General features: G+C 44.4%; 2 protein-coding genes across 2 annotated transcripts; both read left to right on the top strand.

The window, feature by feature from the left end:
- Positions 1–6,159: 6,159 nt before the first annotated feature.
- LOC149358858 (RCC1-like G exchanging factor-like protein) lies at positions 6,160–18,442 on the top strand. Its single transcript, XM_089571024.1, has 10 exons — positions 6,160–6,612; positions 7,170–7,302; positions 8,656–8,781; positions 9,149–9,267; positions 9,938–10,133; positions 12,143–12,213; positions 12,633–12,717; positions 14,414–14,587; positions 16,372–16,457; positions 18,176–18,442. Exons 1-10 carry the CDS (start codon positions 6,295–6,297, stop codon positions 18,251–18,253), a joined length of 1,386 nt encoding a protein of 461 aa, XP_089427150.1. The 5' UTR covers positions 6,160–6,294; the 3' UTR covers positions 18,254–18,442.
- Positions 18,443–20,262: 1,820 nt separating this feature from the next.
- LOC149358857 (transcriptional regulator ZNF706-like) lies at positions 20,263–21,744 on the top strand. Its single transcript, XM_089571022.1, has 3 exons — positions 20,263–20,416; positions 20,652–20,797; positions 21,415–21,744. The coding sequence occupies exons 2-3, from the start codon at positions 20,663–20,665 to the stop codon at positions 21,502–21,504; spliced, it is 225 nt and encodes a 74-aa protein (XP_089427148.1). The 5' UTR covers positions 20,263–20,416; positions 20,652–20,662; the 3' UTR covers positions 21,505–21,744.
- Positions 21,745–22,758: the final 1,014 nt, after the last annotated feature.

Here is a 22,758-nt window from a genome sequence, read left to right as displayed (position 1 = left end):
GCCGGCCGCACGTTGAAGGCATCTATCGGCTATTGCGGCCGTCGCTACAGTCGCTTCGATTACGTTTGCACTGGCGTTTTGCCAGCGTTACGATGGATCTCGTTCTCGAAGTCGTCAACGAAGTTCTCGCAAATAGACACCTTTAGCATACCGTGTACCTTGTTACCGCTAGCGGAATACCGGGAGCCCGCCTACCGCCGGAAAACAGGCGCTGATTTGTCCCGATGCTTCAGGAGCGCGCGTAGCAGCCGGGCACGTGGCGCCATCTGGCGACGTCAAGGAGATTTGCGCATGCATTGGCTGCGCCTCAGTGATGCACAACTTCTCGGTTCCTGGTTTTGTTCTATGATCTCATCACGCTTGTACTTGCGAGTTTGGCCTGTGGCGGCGATACCTGTATTTTGGTTCTTGCTCTTTTCTACGTTACAAGAGCTTTGTTGTCAGTATGAGTGGCGTTTTTGTAATCAGGAGCTGGTATTCTGTCGATACAAGCCAACTTCAATTTCTCCTCAGTGTCCCTTTAACAACTGTTGTGTACACTTACAATATTAAAGACATATGCAGCGTACTATCTGTACTATGAAAGTGATTATATGTGCGAAATAAATATTAAGAGTTCCTGCGTTCGTCACAAGCTACAGAATTGCTCAACTGACCTGCAGGCGAGAATATACGCAATATGTTAATTACCACGGTTACATATGCCTCTCCTGAAACATTCCATGTGAACGGCGTAGATGGAATTATAAAAAAAATGCGTATTACATATGATATAGAAAAGTATATGAAATACAGCGCTATTTCTATATGTTTCCCGTACGGTTTCCATATCCTTCCGTACAAATTGTCCACATGATTTCCCGCATGCTGTGGTCAATGACATACGGAGTCTGTACTCGCCACGCTAGCTCAGGGGTTTTGACATTCGGCTGCTGATCCCAAGGTCGCGGAATCGAATCCTAGCTGCAGCGGCAGAATTTCGATCGATGCGACATGCGGAAACGCCCGTTTGCTGTGCGATGCCAGCGCACGTTACAGAACCCTAGTATTCTCCACCACGGCGTCTTTCATAGACTATGTGTCGCTTCGGGATGCTGTGGCTCCCACAGTTGACAATTTCATGCAGAGCCTGTATGAATTTCGAACTTCCGTATACTCTTTATGTTGTATACGATTTCTATATGAGCCATAGGGAAAAGGCTGAGTTATCGTCGTATTGAAAGCATTAGGACAATGTCCTACACAGCTGATCGTCTCTCCAGTCTAAAAAAACAGCCGTGGAGTCCTCTTCACTGTACCACCCTGGAAACCTGGCTCACAACCTCGAAGACAACGTCCGTTCTCTATACGGGTTACTCAAGAGAAAAACCGGATGGAAGCGTCCGTGCTTCTGGAATGCTCCAAAGACTCCGACACAGCGAACAATAAAAGACGAAACCAACAGCCCCACCCTAGACTCGTCTGGTTGCTTCGTGCCCTCAATGCTAGCGTTAGCCGACCTTGGCTGTATCAAACGACCACAATATTACGCATGACTGAATTCCTTCTTGCCTCCGGCATCAATTTTCCTGGTCCTTGCACCCGAGCGCACGCCACTGCGCTCGAATGCCCAGGATCAAAGGTGAGGGGTCCGTAAGCTGCCGTAACAAAAAAATAAATGAAGCCATCCGACCATTCGCGTACACCTCGGAGATGACTGAAATATCATATGGCAGACACTGCAAGTATACTGCATCCTCGCTGCTGCACATAAATGTACGGCGCCCGTCGGGAACCGCAATCATGCGGTCGCCCGTACGGGCTAAAATTACAGGGGTGTGTACAGACGCAAAATTTCTAACGTAAGCAAACAATATGATTTGTTTATTGGGCGTAAGAAGATGCCGTCTAGCGAGTTTCAGTCGCATCCGATGAGTGGAAGGTAATTTCCCAGGTAACACAGAATCTTCCCTCGAAGTTGTATGTAACTTGCAGGGTTGCCGTTGGTGGCTACTTTGCGCCAAATTGGCTACTTTTCGACCCCGTCTGGCGGTGAAAATTTCACATTGGCTCCTTGGCTACTTTCTGGCTACTTTGAACTTCTATTTTGGCGCATTTACTAGCCATTTTTTTTTTTTTGCAATTGCATATACAATAGTAAGCAAGAACAAAGAAGAACAATTATTTCCAAGGACGTTGCGTGGCATCTGGAGAAAATAACGCTTATTCAAGTGTACGGCGAAACAAAAGGTCGCGCGGACGCTGCGCTCCATCTAGAGAAAATAACACTCATCTAGAGTACTTTCTCCGTTAGGATCATGCATCCGAAACCATGCGTTCAGGTGCAGCCGTGTGAACGGCATGACACCAGGAGAGGAACGAGCAGCACGGTACCGGTGAAATAACACTTGTGTACCGCAAGGCGACAAAGCTCCTGTTTTTGTGCCTTCGGCTTGCCGACACCGGCGTCTACCATGGGATAAGATGCAAGAGCAAAGCGCACGTTTCGAGAAGAATGGAAAAAGGCCGAGCAAGAGGCCCAAAATTCCGTGTTCTTTATTTACTCTGTGTTTTTATGTTGATTCAAAATGATATTATTTATTGTTCATTAATAAAAGTGGCTTATAATTATGGTTCTTTTCTACTTGGCTACAAATTTGGCGCCAAGATCAGGTGGCGTGGCTACTTTTGGCTACTTTTAGCTTCAGTTCTGGCTCTTTTTGAAAAATTCCCAACGGCAACCCTGTATGTAAGTAACAACTGTCATGAAACGTTGAGCAACAAAATGTGATGTTATCGTAACGTCATTTGAGATACGGTATCGTGATTTTTCAGAATTACATCGCAAAAACGTTTATGAGCAGCACCAACGTTGGGTACAATCATCTTGCCAACGTTTCTGAGTCCATGTTCAGACAATATTTGTGAACAGAAACTTGTAGCATAATACTGACAAGGCTAATACTGCACTGGTAATGTAGTTTATTAAATCCTGCTGCTTCTCGTGAACCCAGTGAATACAATGTAACTGAAGGATACTAATACATACTAATATAGTCACTGTCTTATGTTCTTCCTTCCAGCATACCAAGTTTATCATATTCGCTGTAGTTTGTAGAGTTTGATTCCTTTCACTTTCTTCATGGTATTTTTTCCTGGACCAACAGCACATGGTAATAAATGTCGAAGAGGAAACCAGTTTTGGGTTTATGGGTTTATGTGGGTTTAAAGTCCCAAAGCAACTCCGGCTATGAGAGACGCCGTAGTGAAGGGCTCCGGAAATTTCGACCACCTGGGGTTCTTTAACGTGCGCACTGACATCGCACAGTACACGGACCTCTAGAATTTCGCCTCCATCGAAATTCGACCGCCACGGCCGGGATCGAACCCGCGTCTTTCGGGTCAGCAGCCGAGCGCCGTAACCACTGAGCCACCAGGCGGTCATTAATCGCTAACGCTGCGCACTGGTGTGCCGAGCTAATTTTCATGACCGCTAGGCCCGTAGCCCTCTTTCAATCTGGAAAAAAATCTGATGCCCCAAAATTTTTTGTCTGTAAACTTTAAGGCGTCATCCATGAATTGTTTCTCCAAGTTCTTGTGCATCGTGCTACACTGTTATCTTTCGAGTGACACTTAATTCGTTACTAGTGATAGTGGTGGCACATCTTGATGGTGATGATATCGAGAGGTGAGACAGGATCAATCTAGGCAGGCGAGCGGGCCTCCTAAAATTGCATGAACGGCGGAAGTACTAAGAAACTGAAAAAAAGTCGAAGTTTCGCAATATGTAGCACTATTACTGCCTGCCGGCAAATCACAACATAAAGTCCCACCAACGCCCTCGAGTTAAGGTACACGGGGGGTTTTCTGATAACAATAAAAAAAAACAGCGTCCCCTTAGCTTTTCGCCCAGGAACGTCCGATTTAGGAAATACTCGTTGAAATTTTGTCCGCGAGTACGGGAACTGTTGCCAAATTACTACAGTTAGATTATTTCTTCTGAGGCATCGTGACATTCGAGTTCTCTGAGCGCAGACTATGCAATAGACGAAAGTGGCTGTAAGAGATTGAGACAGTGAGACAGCAGCGGTGGATTTATGGATAACTCTTGAAAGGAGCGAACTGGAAGGAAGGAGGGAGGGGGGGGGGATCATTTGGACAATGTATTATTTTCTTGGGAAATATTGTCAAAAGAAACGAAGTTCAACATGGTTCAGCAATCCCCCATGTTTACATATATGCCTAGCGCTCTGCATTTTGGACACCACTTTTTTGCGCAGTAACTGTTTATCGTGTAAAAGCTTGCGACCGCTAGCGTAGGTTCAAGAGCCTCTAAACGTTTGTTGCGTAAGCGTTTAGTTTTGTGCGTTTTTTGTGCAGTTCGCGCGTTCAGAATGGGCCGCCAGTCTTCTTTGGAAGAAGGGAAGCAGATTCGACCGCATCGCGACCAGAATGTGATACCGTGAGAAAAACAAATAAGATCTGCGCATCGTAATAGGAAAACTACCAGGCGGGATGCGAAATGAAATTTTCAAGTGGTGTAAAACGTTTGAAGCTTCACTAAACGTTGTGTATGTACGCATTCTCCTAGTATCTTGCATTGTAAGATGGCTCAAAAGTCGGTGTTGAAAAAAATATTTCTATCAATTAAAAGATGATTCTGAATTGAATTAATCATTTTGTATAAATGCGTATTTTTTAAATTCCTGAAGTTTCGGTGTAGATATGGATTAATACACGCCCGCAGCGGAGGTCTAGTCGTTTGAGCATCCGCCTTGCATGCGGGAGGGGCAGGGTTAAACCCACACGGATGGAGGATGCTCGCCCCATCACTGGCTAAATTAAAGCGACACTAAGGACAACTCTATCCATTTTTTTTTTTGTTAGCAAAATCCGATAGTTTGGTACTTCGTTGCTTTGTTGCCGCTTGTCCCGCGGCGAAAAATGCATTTATTGCTAAAAGATTTGAATTCGAAGTTGAAGAACTTTTTCCCGCCGCTCCGATTCAAACTAGGGGCTCCCTGCTGAGGGAATGGCCGAAAAGTGACGTACACTGACGTAAACTGACGTAAACTGACGTAAACGGGGATTCCGTTATTGCTGACGACGAGCGATGCAGCCTAGAAGCAGCCGAAATGAAAACTACCGCCGGCCGGACGTTGAAGCAAACCTCTATCAGCCGCTGTCGCTTCGTTTACGTCTGCACCAGCGTTACGATGGGTTCCGTTCCCGATTCCGGCAACGAAGTTCTCGCAAGGAACTGCGGTCTGCACTTCAGCGATATCAACCCCACACAGCGGGCGATTCTTTTGAGGGTTGTGGCGGCGGGTCTGGCAGGATAGTCCGAGAGCTGAGGAGCCGGCAGCGTCGGCAGCAAGCCAAGCTACTGGTGCGGCAGCTGTCACCGCCCAGCCATCGTCACTAAGTAGAGACTTGGTACGTACGGACATATTTAAATTCTGTGATAGTAGTCCTCGTAGCGCTGGATATATGCAGTCCAGCGTCCACCGAAGCGAACACGCCGAGCGGTGAGTGCTCGGTGGAGGCTCGGGCAATATTAGCTATCCACAGGTGTTTTCCTTGTCGCAGGTGCATGCCGCTGCATGAACTTCGTCCGAGGAACACTTAGAGGGGCACTTGGAGGTCCTTTGCTACTCTCCGCTTGTAGAACTGTAGGCGTGTCAAAAACGAAACCATGCCGGCATGCGCAAAGAGCCTAGCAGCGAAGCATGAAAACATAGCGAAACTTGGCTGTCCGCCCGTTGTGTCGCCAAGTATCGGTTTTCTTCCGGTCTTTATTTGTCTGTCGGTTTTCTTCCTGTCTTTTTATTCTGTTTTCCTTGTTTTGTCAGTCACGAACTTTTCGCCGCGGCATATCAAGCTCTGTGGATGTTAAAAATGCCGCTGAAATTCCAAATTGTCCTTAACATGTTGGTGGCGTCCTCTTTTGCAAAACCGCAAAAAGTACAACTTTCAAACGCTGTAATTCCTACAAGCAACAATTTATGGTTCTAAAGAATTTAAAGTAAACTGACATAAGATAAAATTAAATATAATTAAATAACTCACCTAAGAAAATGTTTTTGACAGTTCACTTTAGTTCACAACACTCCAATCGCAATCGTCGGCTAGCAACGCTAACATCCGTCGAAATAGCTGTCAAGCGGCAGTGCCCGTTATTTAGCGTTATCATGCTGTCTGCTGTCGCGTGGTCGGTGTGGTGCTTGTCTGCATATTACCGACAGTTATCGACTGGTAACTAGGCGGCGCGCCCCAAGAAGTGGACTTTCTCGTTGTTCTGAACTGTGCTCGGACATGAACGGCACTTCATCTTTTACTAGAGCCGTTACGATCAGACATCTGCGGTCGCTGCTCTGCCCGTGCGGCACTTTGTCGACAAGCAGTCAACGCGGGAATCGCACCAAAGCTCGAAATGCGTTGGGCACTGACGACCACTTGCCTGTGTTTCAATACGCGAGCGAGAAAACCAAGCGCCGTAAGCGTGTCTACGTGTGGGGCAGTTGTCTGACAGGCGCCTTGGGCCATGACAAACTCGTTCGACCGAAACTCGGACACGCGCCGAGGCCCAGCCACAACAAGCCCTACAGGCTGCCTTTCTGCGAGTTCTATCTGGTTAAGTTGACTTCATTTTGAAGCCTCGCGCTGCTGTAAATATGACGGTGTCATACGCCGCTCTGTGTCGACGTTCACGTCAGTCTTCTTTGACAACTCCTTTGTTTGGTCCACCTGCCTTTTGAAACTTCAGTCCGCGATTACTCTACGATAGAGCCTTATATGAGTATTCACAAAGCTGATTTTTGTGTCAGTCGGCTGGAAATATTGAAGAAGGTGTTGTAGCTCGAATCAACACAGACATGAATAGGGACAAACACAGCGCTACATGATAGTTACTTCATGCGTTACGAGTAACGGTTTCTTGACCTGTCGTTGAAAAATCACCAGTTTACTTATGTAACTATCGTTATGCTTGGTAACAAAACAGCTAAATGAATGCAATGTGCCCACATTCTTTGAAAAATTGAAAAAAAAAGAAAAGCTGGGTGGCAATGTGCTCCAAGCAGATATTTTTTTTTCTCTCTTTCACCTTTTTTCACTGCCCACTGAAATTTCTGTGTGCAGTTGTGTGCTGTGTATACTGCAGTGTGGTAATTTGATGATCCTGTCTCTAGGTGGATGACGTGGCTTGTGGCTATGGGTTCACATTATTTTCTGCGCAAGAAGACAGAGTTAAAAACCCGAATAAGGTGTTTGGCACTGGCATCAACACTGATTTCCAGCTGGGCTACCAATGTGCACGTAAAGGCAAGATGGCTTATCATTCATAACATCACTGCTGTATGCAAGTCATGCACTGCTTGCTTTTAGCACAAAGCATTGTTACGTCAGCCACTGGCTTTGTTGCAAAGCTTTATTGTGACAAAGTATTGAAGGACACCCAGTTGAAAGATCTGCATGAAATAAGATATGTTTTTTGCATATTGATTTCAGCTCAGCATAGAAGAATTTTTTTCTCATCACATCATGTAAACAGGTCAAAAAGTTTTTTGTATTTCATATTTCTAGCTTCTTCAATACCGATAATATAGATTTATATAGGGGCTTTACTCAGTTCGAAAGCAATTAAATGTTTGTGTGTTGATGATGTTAATGGAAATACACATTTAATTGCTGAAACAGTGTTGTATACATAATCAGATGGGAAACTATGACAGTGTGGGTAGATTGGTAGAAATAAATGAAGTCCTGCATCATCCTTGACCACTGAGTATTTTACCTACATGGATCTTTAATAAAATGTTGCGCTTCTTTATTGCACTGCTAATTTATAAAAAAATGTGTTGAGCAGTGCAGGTGCTGTACACTCAGGATAAGCTAGTGTATTCCATTCTCCAATACTGCAAAAAATAAGACTGGGATATGACGTGCTGTAGAATTGCATCATCAAGCTTCGCCGGGGTTGTTATTTAGTCTCAGGTAACCGAGTAAATAAATTAGCCATTCATAGTCTACTTATAATTTATATGTGAGGAGCTTATGACTGCATAGCAAAATGAGAAATCGAGCACAATGACATTAATTAACTGAGAGGCCAGCGGCATGTTACTTAGTGTTCTTAACTCTGAAACAAGTCATGTATGATAGTCGTGTAAAGTTAATGCATGTTTAGTGACTGGATTTCAGTTGTTTGATGGTGGAATGAATTGCTAACCTGTTGATTCTACAGTTTTGTCAAATAGTGGATGGCGGCTTTTCCAAGTGCTTCATCACTAAGAAAGCCAGACAGCTGGCCAGAGGATGCTTGAACCTTGTGGGCACCCAGTAGTACTGGAATTTGAACCGAGTGATTCTCTCGTATGAGGCAAGTTCTCTATCGGTAGGCTACCGCCAAGTTTGTTTCAAAAGCCTCTCGTCTAGAACCCAATTTATGGGGGTTTCATAGCTAAGCTTGGTCTGAGACATCACTTGCTTGTGTCCCAAGTAACAGAGAATGTGTTTTGACCACTTGTTAATCAAATTTTATTCTTTTCTCCCAAAAACTTTTTAGGAGCGCACAAAGCAAAAAATTCGGTGTAGGTTTGTGTGGCTGGGTAAAGCTTCGGTCTTCATTTCCTGCTTGATATGTGTACATATAACTGCGTCTCTTGTCCTCCTTAGGTCACCCTCTGAAGGTGCTGACCGAGCCAGTGGGCATTCCGCTTCCTCTGAAGAAGGACTCAACGCGCATCTTGCGGGTTGCCTGTGGCCGTTCACACAGTGTGGTTCTTACTGACAATGAAGGCGGTAAGTTGACTTGCAGTCAATAGCTTTGCCGTAGTACCTCTGCAAAAGATGTCTGGGCTGTAGGTCTGTTTTCGTGTGTATCCCCTTGGTCAATGTTGACAAGCCAGTGTTGGAATCACCTTATTTACACGACATTTGATAGTGCAGAGATTTAATTTCTATTGTGTCATCCATCGCCATTATTTTTGTGAATGGCTGTTAGGTTTGCAGCTTTGTTAATATTGTTCGTGTTGATTTTTGTCGCTGATGGTCATTTGCTTTCTGTGCGTAGTGAGTTTTGGACTGTGGTGGTAGTAATTGGTTGGATAAGTGAAAAAATTATCTACTGTCTCTCATAACTTATCACTGACCTTCCTTGCTTTGGCAGTGTTCTCCTTTGGCAACAACTCGTTTGGACAGTGTGGTCGACCAGTTGTGCAGGACGAGAGTCCAGAGAGCTACGCTGTGCCCCGACAGGTTCAAGGAATCCCTGGAAAAATTATTGATGTGAGTTTCGTAACTTTTTCTGTACAAGCCTAACATTGGATGCTTCAAGAAGCCTCCTTTGCCAGCTACTTGACATGAGGAATGGCCAATTGTATGTCAGCAGCAGGGAAAACAAATAAATTCAAACATTAGCCAAATGCTGATAATCAGCAAATATCATAAACATGATAAGTAAGTTGGTCGATGAGACTCATGTATCATGGCATATTAATTGGGGTGTGGAAAAGAAGACTGAGCAGAACAAAACTGTGCATTCTAAGTGATGTGGGAAAGTCTCAAGCAGCACCTCTCTATATAAAGAGTAGTAGTGAAAATATTGTTGTATTTGAGAAGAAGAATTATCGTAGTGGCTGTGACACCTGGCTACCAAGCACAAGTTTGCAGTTTCGCTTCAAGCTCTGTTGATGGCATTTTGCTCGTGGGAAAGTGCAAAAGTGCCATGTTCTGAAATTTCAGCGCACATCATAGAGCCCCAGGTGCTTGAAATTAATCCTCAATTTTCTACAGTGATATGGTTTATGGACCACAGGCTCCTTTGGCATATAAAAAATCATTTAATAAAATAACTTCATTGAACAACAAACCCAGATCTTTTCAGTGACCTGCACCATATGTTGTTACCCAGCTATAGAGTGGCTTAATTTCTTTCACTCCTTACTCTCCTCCAAAGGTGGTGTGTGGTCAAGACCACACACTGTTCCTCACGGCTGATGGGGCAGTGTACAGCTGTGGCTGGAGTGCTGACGGCCAGACTGGGCTGGGCATTTACGGCAGCCAAGGCACGCCTGGGCTTGTCAATGGTGATCTCAGCGGTGTGCGCATTGTCAAGATTGCTGGCACTGTGGATTGCATTCTGGCTGTGTCTGGTGAGTGGCATCAGCATGCAGCCCATCATTGGTGGAAAAAAGTTAGTGCAGCACAGAACATTGTGGAGGTGTTGGTAGTTGTGCCTTTTTCTGTGTCCTCGTTTGCGTTATTCTGTTCATCCCGTGGCGTGCTAAATTTTTTTCCAAGAAATGCACCAACTACAAGCCCAGCATCAAGTTTTTACTCATCACTTATGCGGGGCTGTTGATTGCCATCCCTGCTCAAAAATTTTAAAGAGAGCATGTGTGATCATTGCCAAGAGATGTGAAGATGGTAATCTCTGCTGTGGGCAGCTTAGCGCCATCTGGCGACATAAAAACACATAGAAACGAAGTTAGCCACGGTACATTTTGTATCAATGCTGTACCCATACAGGGGCGTTTGCTGTTGCATTTTTTCATGGTCTTCCTGTCTAGCATGTAAAACCAGACCTCCACAAGTGTCTGGTATCACTGTGCTGCCTGAAACCACTTTTGTGTGAACTTTGGTAGCGTTTAGGTGTAGAGAGATTTGTAATGAATAAATAATTCTTAAATATATTTAAATGTATTGAATATACTTTTCATCATATTTTGTTGATGGCATCATAATAGCTATGAATTGTGCTACAATAATTGATACCCTGTGGCTTTTTTTATGTATATATATTTTTTAGGCATCTTTCTTTTTGTATTGTTGTTGCCAGCCATCAGTTTCTGTAATGTATGGCTGATAATATGTACCTAGATGGTGTGTACACTGGACTCTTGAGCACCCATGTGATTTAGTTAGTCATGAAAGAGTAGTGTAGCTTTCCTTCTCTTTTTGACTCTCATAAAAGCTTCATTTTCACGCATACATTTCATCTCAGTGAAAGGTTGTTGCGAACTTCATCTTCTCTGGCGTTAAATTTCACTTTCAAATCCTGTGGACACCCTCTTTATTTAAGCATGTCGTACTTGAACAGGAACTTGCAGGGCTGCAGTGATGACTAAGTTAGATGAGTTGCCTTCTGAGGGCTAACACATTGTTATGTTTCGTTTTACCAATATTGGGGACTTTCTTTTTTTCACTTCCACTACAGTGCATGGCCCAGCACTATGAATATTCTTGAAAGAAACTGGTGGACCTTCCAGATTGCTCGCTGTGACTACCTTGTCAAAATACACCAAGTTGTACTTCCCGAAACACAGTTGAAACCTGTTGGTTTCCAGTTGGTTTACTGTCGCTCTTATACCCGTGCCACACGCGCACAAGAAATGGCAGTAAATGCTTAAGGCTTTAAGTTTGTTAATGCCATTATTTTCAGAGTTGGTGCTACACGTCCACATTTAATGCCATTATTGAAAGTGACGATGACGATAACGCTTGCAAGGTAGTCAAAAGTTTCATCTGAATACAAAAAATCCTAATGAGCACAATATATTGGGAATGTTGTTCAAATGTAATGTAAAAACAATTTTTCATAAACTACGGCCGTTCCTGCTTTACAAGTCAAAAAAGTAGCCATAAACTCGAGAGTACCTGTCAATAAGGCTGGTTAAAATGGCGCTCTTCGTATCGAAAATGCGGTATAGATGCCTCATCTGACTGAAAGTTAAGAATTAACCATTTCTTACTCATTAGGAAGTTGTTACTAACAAAGCCGCATGCTTTTCTGCGTGTGGAATGGGAACGAGAGTACGCGTTGCACGGGCGAATGAGTTGTGGCGAACTCAGTAGGTCGCGAATGGCAGTAAGGCTAATGCCATTAAATTTATGCGTGTGGCACCGCACGAATGCCATTAAAGCTTAAGGCAGTAAGCACTTAATGGCATTAAATCTGTCCGTGTGGCACGGGTATAAATTTGGCTTTTATAATATCCAGGTGGTCTATTTTTTTATTGGGCAGCTCTGTGAATTAACTTTTAATTGCAGCATTGGCTTTCTCTCGGCTGCATGCTTATCATTGCTGTGCGATTCACACAGCTGACTGTAAATGTTGCAAAAATGAAATTGTCTCACCCTGGCCTCTGTGGTTGTCTTGCAGACTCTGGTGATCTGTTCGGGTGGGGAAATTCAGAGTATGGTCAATTTGGAAGGCAGACAGATGAAAAGCAGGTAGGTTTTTCAGCATGGGAAATGTGTCCTCTTTCTTACTGTGCTCATCTCTTTTTCTTTTGCCTTTTAAGCAAATTAGTATGTCGAAGAAGAGTACAGTTACCATTGCATAGTATGTGCTTTTATTGTGTACATTTGTTTGTTGGTGTCTTGCTGGTGACAGCACAATGTTGAATTTTGTTGCCACCAGCAAACTTACACCATCTTTGTGTAAGTCAGCTCCAGCTAATGTAAGAAACAGTTCTGCTTGCTGAACCAACTAGCTGCATTTTATACCTTTGCAATTATTTTTTCTGGTTTATGCTGTCTAATGTTTTCTTTGTGCATTTTCTGCAAAAAGTATTATGAGGAGTCCATTGACACTGGCATTGACAGTCTCCGTTTATAAAAACTATCTCTGTGATAAACTATTTTTGCAGATGTGCTATGCAAGGCATCTGAACTTCCCATACGGAAAAGTTAAGGCTGTCGCCAGTGGTGGAACTATGTGTGGAGTGGTCACAGGTTAGTCACATTTCTTAGCAATTGTATCGTCATTATACTGGGGAAAGACTAGTTCTACAACACAAGAGTAAAAAAGTGGGAAATATAGCTGGGGTTCTCGTTCTGCATATGTAAAATATAACTTGAAGAATTAACAGTGCTAATGCAAAAAGAAATTTGTGGAGTGAATGGCAGTGGTGAAAGTGGGTTTCTCTGCATAGCATAGTTCTTTACTGCTATAGTTTGTTCATAAGTGTGTATGCTATAAATGTGAGGAATGCTAATTGCATGAGTATGTCTGCAGTAAGTCTCAACAGCACTGTGAAGCACTGGCTCAGCTATGCATATTGTTCAGTTTCCTTTCTGTACATTTATTTGCCATTTTTCTTTGAGCTTGTGCTCACAGGGCTTTTTGCCTAGAAAAAGCAAGACACACCATATCGCATCGCTGAACTATAAGAAAGAATTTTTTTCTCACATGCATCTGAATATGAGTATGATTTGGGCATTAAGTTATACCGTAAAACATTGGTATAATAAACATGAACACTGTTAATTATTTGCTATATCAAACTCTGTGTAACGACATGTAGTTCTTACTCTGTGTATCAAATGTGGTTTGCTATGAAACGGATATATCGAACTCTCCAGCATCAAGCAATTCCCACTAGGATGGCAGGCCTGCAGGCTTGTTCACAGTACACAAGTGGCTTGTGGTGGTGTGGCAAGCAATCACGTTAAAGGTGCACTGAAGAGGATTCTGAACTTGTCTTTTTGCCACGGAAACTCGATCTTCACTTTCCTAGCTTTCTTAGAAACTGTGATTTATTGCCCTGTGTGGCCGATTTCCCTAATTAAATTGAATTAACGTCCGGCTCCCGCCTTTTTTTTAAAATTCTGCCGCGTGCGGTGGGCGGAGTCGACCAACGCGTGAAGTGCCTTTCAGCCAGCTCCGTGAAGGCTTTGCTTTCGCTTTATTTTGTTTTTTAGGTTGCCATGAATAAATAGTTTCATTCGCAGATAATATAGCCACAAAATAAGCCCGAAGAAAAAAAATACTCGCGGACTGTTTGCTACTACGGACTACTACGTATTACTCCGCTGATGGCAGAGCGGCAAGCCGCCACGGGACTAGGTGAAAGGCGCTCCACGCGTTGGTCGACTCCGCCCACCGTACGCGGCAGAATTAAAAAATAAAGGTGGGAGCCGGATGTTAATTCGATTTTATTAGGGAAATCAGTCACACAGGGCAATAAATCGAGGTTTCTAAAAAAGCTCGGAACGTGTCGATCGAGTTCCCGCGGCAAAAAGACAAGTTCAGATTCCTCTTCAGTGCTTGTATCTAGCACACACTTGTTTTTATCTCACATTTACCAACAGCGCCATGGCAGATGCAGCATATGGCAGTGTGGAGAGTTAGTAGCCCTGCGGTTAGTAGCCTGCCGCTGTTGCATGGTACTGATGCTGTGTGGGGAAGGCAACCTTACCGGCGCTCGGTTTTTGTGGCCTCATTACATGCTTTTGTTTTAAACAGTGCTGCTGCCGCACAGCTATTGTAGTGATTCGCTTCTAAAACACACCTCTAATTTGAGTGCTAATCTGATTTGATTTAACCCGGCTGATGTGCACAAATGAATTTATATATTTAATGAAATGAACAACAACACGTTTCTGCTAGTTCATTACAGATGTGCATATTATCATGTACTGTTTGCAGAGGGTGGTGACGTCTATGTGTGGGGATATGGCCTGCTTGGCCTGGGACCTGAGGTGTCAGTTAAGACCCACCCAACGTTGCTGCCTAGGCCACTGTTTGGGGCAAGTCGCTTTGCCCCGGATGTCCATGTCGTCGACCTCTTGTGTGGCCTGAACCACTTCGCGGCTCTGAACAGTATGTTGTCCTTTTATTGTTCGCTGTCGGTGGTGGCATGTGTGATGGGCTAGGCCTATCAAGGGCATCTTCTTAACCGGCAGTTTGAGGAGACTTGAAACTTATTAACTGCTTTATTTAGGACAAAAACACCCACATGCTTCGACGTTTTCCTAAGCCTCCTTCTCCAGCCCTGACCTTCTTTGCAGTCCGGCAATAGGCCTAGGTGGCGCCAGCTTTCATTCAACAATGCTACAGCCTGTTTGTAACACTTCACCTCATCTGCTTGATGATACTACCAGTCTTTAACCAAATAGTGTTCCTGAGGCGATCAACATCGCATTAAAAAAAAAATACCATGTGAACCCTTGGTATGGTAACCAAGTGTATGGAAAGAATGTTGTGGGGCATCTGTGCATAGTGCAGGGCAGAGCAGTTCTCTGAAGCAGTCAGTCAGGACAGAAAGTGATGTCATTGTTGCATTAGACCCTGTCTTCGCACTTTTGTACGGTGCAGGAGTAAGTTCTGGAGCCTTTTTTGGTTTGTTTGGTTTGGTGGCAGCGCAAAAATTTTGATGTCGCGCTTCCTGCTGCATGGACCCAAGGACTCATTCCTTTTTGGCTCATTCAGGTGACTGTGCAGTAGCGAAACTTTAAAGGGTCCCTGCAGCAATTTTGAAGGTGGCTATAAAATGCCTGCATTACGTAGAGTAAAGGCTATTGAGCGTTCATGTCATTGCATGTTGTCAAAAGTTAACCGATAATTTACAAATAACTTTTTTAAATTTTCATTCCCACACCTCATGGTGATGTCTAGTGTTGGTCCCTCGCTTGAAATCCAACCTCGCAACGTCGTGATGCTTGCATGACATTGGTCACGAGGTGCTCTTATTGGCTCACCAGAAACTGCAACATTGTTTGTAAGCGAAGCAGGTGAAGGAGGTGAGGAGCACGGCAGGCTGTAGACTGTGGCGGGCTGCTACCTTCCACCATCCCCTCTATTGCAGTGCTGTGGCAGGGGAGTGAGTGACAAAAATAGAAGTTAACAGCCGAGCCGATTGACACTTTCACGGACAGAGTGTGGTCCCTGCCTGTGATCTTTATTTTTTTCTTGCTCACTCTGGTACACAAGTTGAGAGGCAGAAGGCAGAGGATCGTTTCTAATCACCAGTAACTCTGGTGCTGCATAAGCTAGATTTAAAATTTTTGCTGGAGGAGATGATCCAGTGTCTCTCAGTCTTACTCTCAATGTGAAAACCATTGCAGGGAACATTTAAGAGTTGCAGTTCTCAGTCGGGCATTCTTGTCTTTCGTTTACTTCCCATGCTTTGTTTTCACCTTATTTTGTTCCAACCAACAAGGAACTCATGGTTATGCAGTGCTTGGGTGCAAAAGAATTTCAAAACATTGTTTAACAGCAAAATGGTTTGGTTTGGTTTATGGGGTTTAACGTCCCAAAGCGACTAAGGCTATGAGAGACGCCGTAGTGGAGGGCTCCGGAAATTTCGACCTCCTGGTGTTCTTTAACGTGCACTGACATCGCACAGTACACGGGCCTGAAATACTACTTCATATCAATAAGAGCCGACAGAACAAAAAAAATAGAGTGTACTGAGCTATGACTGCCAGTTTTTGTTGTTAAAGTAAGAACATGATAGAGACAAGACAATAAGCAGGAAAAGATGTGCTTTTGTGTATGTATGTTTACTATTTCTTGCATTCCTGTTAAATTCGCACCCGGAGTGCACGACAGTCACACAGTGTGTGTACATTAAAAGTACTGAGAGTGCAATTTCTTCACTGCAGACAAAGGGGAACTGTACACGTGGGGGAAGAACAAAAATGGCTGCCTTGGTCTTGGTCACACAGCGGATCAACATTTTCCATTCAGGGTAAGTTGTTAACAGTCTAAAAAAAAAAAATCAACGAGTGAAACTTGTTTTTCTGCCTTTCAAGACTTCTCCTTATAGGTAATTGTCTTTGTTTCAGTGAGTGCTAAACCGGTCCTTTCAAAGCAGCGGTTACATATTGGGTATTATTTTGCCTGTCATCCAAGTGGGCTTTTAGACCTTCAGCTAAGAGCTGTGCAAGTTCACGAATGACAGTGCTATGATTCTACTTTTTTTTAAAGTGTTTAATCGTCATGCACTAAAAGCTTGTATTGGTCCAAGTTAGCTGCGAGCTGCTCTCTAAACAGCATTCCTTGTAGTCTAGGACAGGTTTTAATGCGAATGCATTAGAGCTGTCGTCACACCAAAACCCCAATTGGTTCAGGCAATGGTGACGTCACGGGTGTCACATGACCACTCAAGGACCAATCACAGCGTGCCACCAAATTTGAAAATCCATCACCTCCGGGGGAGCTAAGAGGCTGTGACAGCACATCACTGCCGGAGAGGTCAAGTGTAGCTGTGAGTGTCAGATTGTCAGGTGGGCGGAGGACATAATAAATACATAAAACACTTTATGGCCATGAGCAGTGAGCAGGATTTGAACCCACAACGGTGCAAACAGATCAACTTCGTTGGCCACTGTGTTGGACCACTGCGCAATTGCTGCAGCCGAACATCCCATGTTTTTAACTGCCAATCTCTTGCATTGTGCTTTGGATGTCGTCGTCATAATCAACTTCCATCAGTGTGCAATCGATCCGGAGCACACCGCCATTTCATTGCCCTCTTAAGAGGACTTATTAAGCAGCCCCACTATTTTTGATGTGATAGAGATTCAGTAATGAATTCACTGAATGAAAATAAACATGGTTTCTCAGGTCAGGAAAACCACGAAGTTTACCCAGCTTTTCTTGAAGTGTGAAGATAGATCAGTTTTCTGATTTTGTGAAAAACTGCAGACCACAGTTGAAAGGGAGACTAGATATCTTTGCATGTCTTTTTGTAGTGCTGTATGCAAGCTTAGTAACAGCAGCTGCTGTGCCTTCCTTCTGCGCATATTATCTCTAGTTTTATGCATTGTTTCAGTAAATCTGGGGACCAAAATAAAAGCTGGAGGTGTCAAATGGTGTGGCAATTGACACTCTACGTAACGCAATCTTTGCACTACCTAGTCATCATGGCAAGTCTTACTGTTTTAAGTTGAGCAGGCAGGAGTTATTAACTACCAATAATGAGCTTGGCTAAAAGAGAGCAGTATATTGATTGTTAAAATCAAGTAAGAATGATGCACTGTTTATATTGGGCTACTTGGAAGTAGTGCATCCAGAACATACTTACCTAGTGTCAAGGTTTCCATACCAGTTACTGTGTGGTTTGCTGTTTCAGCCCATTTGCACATTCCTTGCTAGTCCAGTGTCATCGTGTAAAATCATATATAAAGGGTGGCGGGAGTGTAGCATGGTTGGATGGTACCTGACAACTATAAAATAATGTCCAAAATTGCTGTGGTGATTCTTGTTGACCTATGACAGCATTACAGGATTTGTTTCAGGGTTTACAGTGTGGTGGAACTGAGATGCTGTGAACCTCCGAAAAAGACTGCTGCTGGAATCCTAGCACATTTAGTAGACGTTGTTATGTTGGTTGTTTGTAGTTAGCATATCTGTTTGTTACAACTGCTCATAAGTATTGTTTATCTTCTTTCTTCTCTTTTGCAGGTGAGCCTTACAGCACGCATACTGAAGGTCAGCTGTGGTGTGGACCATACTGCTGTGTTGTGCCAATCATTCTGCTGATAGTGCGGTTATGATTTTTGAATGTAGTGTATAGTTAGCGGACTTCAAATCACTGGTGGCTATTATTTGTGAGACAGCGATGACACAGTGCCACGCAGAAATTTTTAATTGCGAGGACTAATAAAACAGTGCAGATCATAAAACGTGTTTTTTTTCTGATCAATAAAAAGAGGTCGTAACCCTTGAAAATGATCTGTCTTAAGTGAGTTATATTTAAATGCATGCCAATTAGAATTTCATGAACAATAGTTGTGTGCAGAGCATCATCACTAAGTGCGGTAGATGCAAGTCTGAAACACGTTAGTTTTGACTTTATCATTGCTTTTCGCATTTCAAGTTGTTCAACTGTCAAGGAATGCAAGATAATCATTTCAAAACGTAACTGCATTGTGCATGTTACCCCTGGCCACTTCACACTGGTAGACCTCTCCCTGTCTGCAAACAATGTGATGTCAAGGAGCTTGGCCTGGTGGCAAAATCGCCCATTTTGGCCTCTGCAACTGTGTGACATGTGTCATGTGTTTACCCATCGCCTTTCTTCTCGCAATTAGGGCCGCATTGGCATGTGTGTCGCCCGATACACCGCGCTGCCTGCAGCAAAATGATTTGCTCACCAGACCAGCCTTGCCTGCACTGCTGTAGTAGGCTGGGTGCAGTCTGTTCGTGCTAGTGAGCATCTCTGTTTTTTCTTACACTTTGTTCTAGTTTTCTCCAGAAGCAAGTTTGTTTTTGAAGAACATTACATGCACAGGAGACAGAAATGCTATCTTGAGTATATTCAGTCTTCAGCTAAAGGTTAAAAAAAAATACAATTTTCTCATACCCTTACGTTGAATGAACAACGATTCTTATACTCACAAAGTGAACAAGGCAGGGGAAAGCCTCAGGGTACTCGCCAACGTTTCAACAAGAGGACTTGCCCTCGCAGACGAAGGCACGTCCTCTTGTCGTAACGTTGGCGAGTACCCTGAGACTTTCCCCTGCCTTGTTCACTTTGTGATTATCAGGAACCATCTGCCCCAATCTCTCTCTACCTACTATTCTTATAGTATTTTACAATGCGATGCTTGCTTGGCTTGTGCACACAGGGAACAATTTAGCTGTGCATGGGAACAGTGCAAAATTGTTTGAAACTGGACATGCATGTCTCGAACATTTAAACATGACTTTTCATTACGCACTTAAAGGTGACTGCTTCAGTTTTTCTTGCACTCGAATTATATGACGTCTTATTGTCTACTTTGTAAAACGCAATAAAAATAGTGTGTGTACACTAGGAGCTAGGACATATTCACTTCGTTTTAATACATGGCTTCGTCATAGCAAAACGCAACTAAAATTTCTTTTCATAGCAACAAGAATACCATTAGTCTGCGTTAGCTGTGTTTCAAAATGATTTTCCAGTGCAAAAGTTACGCAAGGCTGAATGAAGTACGGGGTCCACGTTTCTCGCCTCACCAGGAACAAGCTCGTGACAAAACATTTACTCCGAATGTGGAAGTATACGTCACCTTACCGAGTAGCTCCCCCAAACTGGGCGTCAGTACGCGAGGCCTTGCAGTGCGACACGCACCACCGCTCTCCAACCAAAATAACGTTACAGTTACACTGTTTCTGATGTCTACTTATCCCCCCACGATAAGCAGACCCGACCAGTTTGCGCTGCCTGCCTTATGCCAGACTCGTACTAAATCGGACTGCAACCCGGGATCCCGTATCACACTTCTTACGAACAATATTAAAATACTGTCAAGACGTTGTATTGCCTGCGACGTTAGCTTCTCCACAGCTTACGCAGTGGAAGTGGCTTCAGGTTTTCAGCACTCGTACAGCATGAGCAAGCTGCACGGTATGAGCTATGGCATGAACAGCACTGGCATGAATGGCAAATTTGCAGCGCGTAAAGGTTGTCGTTGTTGCTATGACAACGTGCGGCTTCGTTTCTGGCTAATGCGGCAAAAGGAACTCGAGGTCAAGACAAATCCCGCGAGAATGCGCGAGAAACACCCCGCACGCGCCCAGCGGCAGTGGCCAGTAGTTACGAAGAGCGTCGCAGGTAGTCTCCAGTGGGCAAAAAATAGTACCCAGGAGGCAGCGGCGACGAAGAAAAGTACCGCGCAGGCTTCGTCAATTCCTTTTTCCGTTGCCGTCGGTGACGTAAAGGTGCGTGCTAGGCCTTCCTCTGTTACCTTGCTGGCGTTTTGGGGGATATTTTGGAGCGATTGTCGAACGAGACTGCTCAGTAAAGGCCCGTTAGGTGTTCCAGGAACGTTTGATGGACTGGCAACGCCATGCGTCGGACCTCGCCGTTCCGTGTGGCGTGCTTGTCGCAACTCGGCGCTGCTTTTGCCACGCTGTCCCCGTCGTGAACGCTGCCTTTTCTCCTTCTGTGACGCAGGTTTTGCAAGTATGGCTCGCGGACAGCAGAAAATTCAGTCACAACAGAAGGCGGCGAAGAAGATGGAACAGCAGAAGAAACAGCAAAATCACGACCAGAAGGCTGCGGCTGCCAAGGCCCTTGTTCACACCTGCACCGTGTGCAAGGTAGGTAAACACTTACGAAAAAGGTCGTCGGCCTTACGTTTGAGCCATGTGGGTTAGCGGGTCACGAAGTGATGAGCCGCTGCGCGAAGATGGCTGCTTCCGCGGTGCTAGCCGCTTCCGCAACGTTCCTTTTTGGAGCTGCGCGTAGTGCTTCCCTGACCTCGCGGCACTCCCGCCCTGCTGCGACGCGAAGCAGTCGTAGGATAGAAAATAATGGATGTGGGGAGGATATGATTTGTCTATCATGTGATCAGCTGGCACGCACCCAACCTTGCTGTCAGAAACGTAGGCGCTTTGGAAGTCTGCGTGCGCGACCTGACAGTTTCGTTTGTCCATCGAAGCACTTCTGTCGTAACCGCACTGCGTTACGATTACTGTGGCCTTTCCGCGAATCGGACGTCACTACGGCTAATGTACTTTCGCCTCGTGTTGCGTTTTAGATCCGAAATTATTGCTTCGCTTCAAAAGCGCAACTGGGTTGTCGCAAAATGTCTAACTCCAGTTGCTCTATGCGCAGCTTATTTCGCAATCGCAGCTGGTAACCTTGAGCGTTTAATCCTGTCCTCCTGAAAAGTTCACCTTGCCTCACACTTGCCCATTTGATTTGGCTCTGTCAGGCTCAGATGCCGGATCCGAAGACTTACAAGCAGCACTTTGAAAATAAGCATCCGAAGAATACCCTGCCAAGTGACCTGGAGGGAGTCTGAACTGAAGATTCTGCCAAGCAAACCACGGTAGTGGCAACCTGAAGGTGATTGTGTGCTGAGGGAAATACCTTCATGGACTTGCCACCACATTTTTTTTATACATCAGCACCTCCTTGTACAGCCTTATTACGCCCCGGAAAAAAAAAATGAAAATGAGTTGAAGCCTTTGGAATAAAGGCCACCTGGCTTTTCAAATGAGTTGGGATGATCAGCCGTGATTATAAAAGTTTTGCTACAGAATAGGTTTTGTGTGTCAATGTCTGCCATCTAAAGGAGTGCGTAGCTGGCAACTCAAGGTGTATATTTAATGCACGATGTCATGAACAGCATTTTAAACTTTCAAGATAGCGCTGCATGTGCTGATTGAATTGTTGCACGCCGCTGTCATAAAATGGTAGTGTGGCCACAGTAAAGAGTATCGACTCGTACCATGCTCTACTACCACAGACTGTGGGTTGTGCAGGCTGCGTGCCATTGGACTAGCCATTTTGCAGTGTTATGCAATCCCAAACTAGTTTTCTGCATTCTGAAAGAACACAATGCCACTAACAGGTAAAGTTTTCATTCATTCTTTTTTTCTTACACACTACTGTGACTTCGTCGCTATGGTGTTCAGCCGCTGAGCACAAGGATATGAGAGTGAGTCCTAGCCGCAGTGGCCAGATTTTGATGGGGGCATGGTGTTAACACACCTGTGTGCTGTGCGATGTCTGCGCACATCAAAGAACCATAGGGAGTCAAAATTAATCTGAAACCCTTCACTCCAGGGTCTCGCAGCCCATATGCAGTTTTGCCATGTGAAACCCACATGCCAAAATGGTTTGATTTTTACTGAATCTATTTATTGCAACAATGTGCAGTAAATGAAATGATTCATCTGCTCCTAAAACAATGAGACTAACAGGTGTTAAATATCATTGTAGGGTATTATGAGCTTTATGTGGTATGGTAGTGCATGAATTGTTCACTTCAGTTACATGCATTTTCTAATTCAACGCGTATTGCATTGCTTCTACCTGAGAAGTCTGGGTGCTTGTTATCGGTCATATTGACGGACAGCCGCGGTGGCTCAGTGGTTATGGCGCTCGGCTGCTGGCTGAAAGACACGGGTTCGATCCCAGCCGCGGCAGTCGAATTTCAATGGAGGCGAAATTCTAGAAGCCCGTGCACTGTGCGATGTCAGTGCAGGTTAAAGAACCCCAGGTGGTTGAAATTTCCGGAGCCCCTCACTACGGCGTCCCTCATAGCCTGAGT

The sequence above is a fragment of the Amblyomma mixtum genome, chromosome 2 (genome assembly GCF_055824585.1).
Source record: "Amblyomma mixtum isolate Tamu chromosome 2, ASM5582458v1, whole genome shotgun sequence".
Lineage (NCBI taxonomy): Eukaryota > Metazoa > Arthropoda > Arachnida > Ixodida > Ixodidae > Amblyomma > Amblyomma mixtum.
Note: the sequence above shows the minus strand (reverse complement) of the source record. Positions and strands in the feature narration are given on the sequence as shown.